The following is a 6,838-nucleotide window of genomic DNA, read 5'->3' on the forward strand; positions in this document are numbered from 1 at the left end:
TTAAAGATTATTGGGTAATGGAGAGTCTTATCTTCATGTCCACAAGCAAATGATGTATCTCGTACGAGATTTTGACAGTCTGGCTGCAGAGCCCAGATTAGTAAATCAGAACAGTGGCAAACCGATAAATCCACAGCTTGATCTTGAGTGGCCTAGGAGTTAGAACCGAAAATGTAGCCACCCACCGTATCAAGGAGTGATTTCTTCACCCTTTATTTATTTCCTTTTTTTCTCTTTTGAGAAAACGGTGCAAAGTAAACTAAGGCAGCGTTTCGTTCACGATGGGACTGGGACTAGAACTTTAGTTGGGACTTGGATTTTTAATCCCAGTCCCAAGTTTGGTTCCGTGCTCGAAATGGTAGAGATTAGAATTCTCAAAATGCCAATCCCACGTTTGGTTCCATGTGAGGGGACTTGGACGAACTATTGACTATTTTAATTACTCCACAAAGTGAAAACTTTTTTTTTTGGAGTCCTTGAGCCATTTATCAACTGGCTTGAGGAAGCTGAAGAAGAAAACTAAAAATTGAGTTTTTAGAGGAAATGAATACAAGCCAATACTACTAAAATTCACATACCATCAAGCCATAAATTGCCAATTTGAATAATGCATACAAGTCAACAGTACCAAAATCCATAAATAAATTTGTATTAAATAATATTAATATTACACACACACACAAACGATCTACATACCTCTCTCCGAGAAAAAACACATCAACGAATCCCACTAGCCTTCTTCCTATCATCAGCAAGCCTCTTCCAATACCCAGCAACCTCTTGAAACACATCAACAAATTCCACTAAACCCATATGAAGAATTAAACGTTCAGCTAAAAATAGTAAAAATGCTGAAAAATAGACAACAGAACAACTTTATATGAAAAAAAACAGCTCAAAAGTAAAAAAAAAACATTAATACTAAACACAGCATCGAAAATCCATCTCTAAAACAATAGGCAAATCAAGTATTCAACAAAACCCATCTCAGGAAAACACAAAAAATAGCTTGTGAATTTTAGTTCCTAGCACTTCTCAAGTCATGTAAAATGGGGAGTTTAACTGATGTCTTAAGAAAGACCAAGTAATGTATTAATTTGTCGTGGATCATGTCTTCATTCTGCTTTCATGTTGACGAATATGCCAGAAGAAATACCATATGCAAATATATATCCTAGGAAATGAGATATACAAGGATTACAAAAGAAATATTTGCACATACCAAGCATGCATTCATAATAAGATCTACAGGCAGCCAAGATTCAGCAAGCTCTTTGTTCAGAACAAAAGAGAGAGATAAATAGAACATAAATAAATCAAGCTGAAATAAACAGTCTCAAATTACAACACAAAATCCCCAATAAGATATAGATAAATAGAGCTGAAATAAACAGTCTCGGGTCCAATAAGACAGTAAAAGTTATTAGCTATTTCAGATAGTAGCACCTCATACACAAAAGCAAATGATCAACTCAAGAAAATAGAGGACAACTCAACACAGTGAAAGACAAACACTGCAAAAGCAAATGACCAACTTGATCAACAGAAAACAGGATGGCTCTTTTTACAAAACAACACAGTGACGAACTCAGCGACTCCAACAAGAACTGTGAAAACAGAGCAATAAAGGACTCAATCATCAAATCCACAACTAAATCAGCTTCTATTTTTCTCTCCCTTACTAAAATCAACCAGAGATCTCAATGAACTTCACATCCTTCTTCTTCGCCTTAACCTTAGGGAAACTAAGACAGAACTACTCATGCACTAAATCGGTATTCCAGACGTTTAGATCAACTATATTGATCAAAACATCTTGTTGATTTAATACAACTGCTCAACCAAAACATTAGTACCATACTTTTATTGCACCTTGATTGAGTTGAACATTTTTTTCGAATGAATGTGAGCTTTATTCAAACCAAGTAAGAAAAGTACATACCTAACCAAAACACCTATCACCACATAAGTTACTACTTATAGACTCAAACCAAGCTAACTGCTATGACCTATAAAACCTAAAGAAAACTCTAAAAACCTCAGTTGCTCTGTTGTTGACAAAGATAGACTTAATACATCATCTCCATCCATTAAACACTAACCATGATGGATTGGAACAATGTAAAATGGTATTTAGAAACTTTTGACCTCGATCATAAACAAAAATTGAGACTTAATAAATTTTTCAAATACATTCTAACGAAAGAATATAAAAAGCTTTGATATATACAATGTATGTTTTATCGATTATGTCACTAGATCACAATCCCTTTACCCATCACCGACAGCATTCTTTTTGCAATATTACAGGATTTAATAGGAGAAAGGTTTGTGTGTTGTCTCAGTCACTAAACTAATAGCTAATGCGCACTAATAATGGATTAATTATTGTTGATAGCAACCATATGGTGTCAACAAGATATATGACAAAGTGAATTTAGCACACCAATAGTTAAAATGAGCAAATTCAATAGTCAAACTTAGCAAGCCATGAAAATATAAAAATGATCAAAACTTTGGAGGAAAGATACCTCTTTGATGATTCAACAGTTAAATCTCAAACACCCAATATGTTTCTAGCAAGCGAATCATAATGATCATATTTCTTACTAATCGAGTCATTATATAAACACCTTCAATAGCCAAAAGAAAAAGAAAAAGAAAAAAAATTGATGTGTTATTTACCATACAAAATCAAAACCAAATGCTCTTCTAACTATAGGTACAAGTCATGTTTCTAGCAAGTGAATCCCATATCCTTCTATAAACTATAACAGCTCCCCTTTCAATTATTAAACAAAACAAGCATTAGCATAATGATCATATAAAAAGAACCAAAAAGTATTTACTAGATGCAACTCTACCAGAACAACTTTAATTGATCAGGCACTAGCAACAAAACAAAATTAATAATTTCCATTATTTTTTCAATAGTGTTCCATATATAACACCACCTTCTATAACACCTTGTTTCATTATACGCAAATGATCATATTCAGGACTAGAACAGATGGCAGCCTGTTCGGTAACAAATGAATGCTACTAGTGCGCAAAGTTAGGATCTGAATAGAGGTCTGATGTCTACATTGGCCACAATCATTGGAAATTTTAGATTGAAGGCACAAATAACTTATGTAAGATACAAATCATTCTAGAACATGCTAGAGTTATAATTAGATTGGTTATTTTTAGCAGATGACCTCTTTCAAGTTGTAATTACATGTAGAACATATGAAACTGGTTACAACAAATTCTACTCAAAATCTTATATGCAAGAAAACCGAACTCATCAGTTTCTCACATACACAAATGAAAATATATATATATATATATATTAGTTGATTTACATATACTTGATTCAGAAAACCGAAAATCACATTAGCAACAAGTTTTTCTCCATGTGCAAAATCTGATGAACAACTTCACATAAATGAACAAAACAAACAAAGAATTAAAGCAAAAACTAGAGCCTATTCATCTTAAAAGTTAAAATCACCAAAATCGCAAAGATTATGCACCAAGATACAATTTTTCATCTTTTATCATGTAACTAATCAAGAAAATATTTTACACATCAAATCAAAACAAATGTAAAATGAGATTGGGAAAAACAATACCTCGAGAGATCTGCTTGCAATCAATGACAATCACAAAAGATGAATTTCGAGGCGGAGGAGCAGAGATCGAGTGGAGATCGAGCAGAGATTGGGGCTGAGATAGAGCCTGAGATCGAGCTGATCGAGCCTGAGGTCGAGCTGAGATCAAGCCCGAGTCGAGATCGAGGTCGACGGAGATCGAGGCCAAGTCCAAGCGGAGATTGGAGGTGGAGGAGTGGAGATCGAGCAGAGATTGGAGGTGGAGGAGTGGAGATCGAGCAGAGATTGAAGGTGGAGCTCGAATTCAACGAGAGAGGAGATTAGAGGAGAGCTCAAACAATAGATCGCGGTCACAATTTTTGAGAGGCGTGGTTGGACAATAGATCCGGATATCCTAATAGCAGGGAGGGTGGAGGCAATTCATAATCCCCATTTTGGGCTTTAAACCAAAGTCCTTGTCCTACCAAATTCTCAGTCCCATGTACTGCCAAACATGGGTTTAGACACAAGTCGTAGGATTTCAAGTCCTAGTCCTAATCCCAAGCTTAACCAAATGCACCCTAACTATATAAAGCTTGTTGAGTTGCCAACCACATATCCCATCCAAAAGGGCAGCAGGAAGTTTGAATGATCCTGAAATCCGAAGACTGCATTCTTCATCAGGATTTCTGAAATTTGGAATTCAATCTCATAGCTTTCCGCATCTTATTGCTTCAGATCAGAACTTGTGAAAACAGTGGCAAAATTCAAGCATGCCTACACAGCCTCAAAAGTATCCACATTAATCTTCAAACTGAATGCACCAGTCAAGGGATTCACTTACTAGGATTACTCCCAAGTGCCAACTTGCTGAAGTTTAAGCATGAAATTTACAACCATTTTTCGGAAGAACTGAGATCACTTACTAGGATTACTCCCAAGTCCCAACTTGCTGAAGTTTAAGCATGAAATTTATAGCCATTTTCCAAAAGAACTGAGATACCACAAAAGGGTCTAGACTGTTAGCAAATATTAACTGTGTATCTTGATAGAAGCAGCCTCCTCACTGTTCTTCCTATACAGAGCAATGTGGTTGTGGTACTCTTCCAGCTCTTTTTCCAGCTTTTCAATAAATTGGCTAGTATGTTCAAGTGATTGCTCAAATTTATATTTTTCCAGAGCCTGCGAAATCAACATCCATCAGTGCAGCATAGAAGGAAGAAAACAAGTTATTGTCTTTTGACTAACAAGTAGGAATTCAGGAGTTTGACATGAATAAAGAATTCAAAAATCACTGTATAATACTTGCAATTAGTAGGCATACATAGTAGTAAGGTTGCTTGGTAGTTGAGGTGATACCATAAGTTGAGAAGCCTTGAGTGGAGTAATTTACAACAACAAATTGTTTGAAAGTTTAAAAAAAATATTCCATCTACACTCCATACCACCCAACCCATTTACTTATTATATCCAGGGATTGCCATGTTATTTTCTCACAATCTAATATTTCATAGGTGATATGACAAAAGGAATGTTTTTTTCCTTCCTAGACAGATAAATGCGCTCAGCCAAAAGCAAACAACAGACAGATCCATCCTTAATATCTTGCCTATAAAATTGTTCATATATGCATAACTTTAAAGTTTCTTCCCATGTCATGCATAAATGTTAATTCTTTACAAAACATAATAGCTAGTTTCTTTACACTGATCAACAAAACAATGACCAAAAGCTTCAACTAGTAAGAGTTCTGTATGCACTGCTTTACAAAGCCCCACTTTCATTGCCAAATATACAACCAAATGACAAGAACTATGAATCTATGATGATTAAAACTAAGAATTTTACAGTTTAATCAAAAAAGCAATAATAAAAACACTTGAATGTTAATATAGAAGTCTACTTGATAATTGGGAAGATAACGGAGCATTGGCCAAGGGCTGGCAGACAACATAGTGATTATGTGGAAACAAAAGCATAGTCAATGCTAAATGTAATCCAAAAGTAGCTAACATATAATTCTTTATGAACTGAAAAAGTTTTTCTCTGAGAATATATGAAATTAGAAAAAAGTTACCTTCTGCTTAGACAGAGTATTAGGAGGTGACATAACCTCTGGCTGAACGTAGTTCTTCCCTCGGTAAAATATTATAATGGTGTGCTTTATGTCAATTACGATACCTTTGCTGAGCCGAGCTAACTCATCAGCGTACTCATGCACCTGTCCAGGTCTACAAGGCTTGCACACAACTTTCACTGTTTCATGATTTTTCCAATGGAGATGCATGTTCAGAACTACACCACCAAACACTCCTCTTCTTCCAACAGGGACATAATGTTTCTTCTTCTCACCCCTACGTCTGAGATAGAAACGCTCCTCTGCAGTCAATATTTCAGGATCATGAACTGGTGCTGGGCCTTTTGGTACATCAAATTTCCTTAGCTTTTCAATCAGCCATTCTTCTTTTCTTTTAGCCTGAGTTGGGAGCACTTAACGTGAGTCACATAAGCACTTTTTATCTAATCATGATTAACTATTCCAAGTTAACATTCAAAGTATCTCAAATGTGAATTAAGATGGCTTTTTATACAAGCAGGAGGATGTGGATGAGATTCTAGATCAGAAACAGTGAAGCTTCAACAAAAAACAGGAAGAGGACAGAAAGACAAAACATGGGCATGAATAACAAGGGATTATGAGGTCTGAAAGTCGAAACTTGAGGCTTATACCGAATGTTTCTTGAACCAAAAGGAAAGCGAGGCTCTGATATTTAGGATGTCTTACCATGAAAACATAAGGCATGTCAGATACTATACATTTCTCCAAAATTTAGACATCAAACTGTGGCTATATATACATTTTTTCCCTAAACACATATATCTCAGTTCAGATGCATATATGCATCTGATAGTTACGCATAAGTGAAGAATCTAAAGTTCCATACAACAACAAATTTTACTAAGTATACGGTGCATAGCAATTATAGTTAAAGAGTAACAAACCAAACGCCAAATAGTTCGAAAAGCATTATATTTGATTTTTTTTCAAAATCTATTTTGCAAGACTACAATTATTAACCAAGTTAGATGCATAACAAACTACACCGCAAATTTCACGTAGTCACACTGAATTAAATAAAGGCAACTCATAGCAACATCCACCTTTTCGAGCTTGTACCTAATCCGAACCCCTGGATTCGAAGATTTCATCTTCTTCTTCGCCTTCAACCGATACCATTTCAGCTGATTCAGCTTCTGTTTCT

General features: G+C 35.4%; 1 protein-coding gene across 1 annotated transcript in view; it reads right to left on the minus strand.

The window, feature by feature from the left end:
- The window catches only part of LOC109842011 (uncharacterized CRM domain-containing protein At3g25440, chloroplastic), a 7,308-nt gene continuing 1,018 nt past the window's right edge, over window positions 549-6,838 (minus strand). The window contains exons 3-6 of the mRNA XM_020410932.1: window positions 6,738-6,836; window positions 5,653-6,051; window positions 3,618-4,757; window positions 549-803 (exon numbers count right to left, since the gene is read on the minus strand). Coding sequence (XP_020266521.1) covers window positions 4,608-4,757; window positions 5,653-6,051; window positions 6,738-6,836 — 648 coding nt within the window. The 3' untranslated portion in view covers window positions 549-803; window positions 3,618-4,607. The remainder of the gene's footprint in view (window positions 804-3,617; window positions 4,758-5,652; window positions 6,052-6,737; window positions 6,837-6,838) is intronic.

The sequence above is a fragment of the Asparagus officinalis genome, chromosome 5, assembly GCF_001876935.1.
Source record: "Asparagus officinalis chromosome 5, Aspof.V1, whole genome shotgun sequence".
In the NCBI taxonomy this organism is placed as follows: domain Eukaryota; kingdom Viridiplantae; phylum Streptophyta; class Magnoliopsida; order Asparagales; family Asparagaceae; genus Asparagus; species Asparagus officinalis.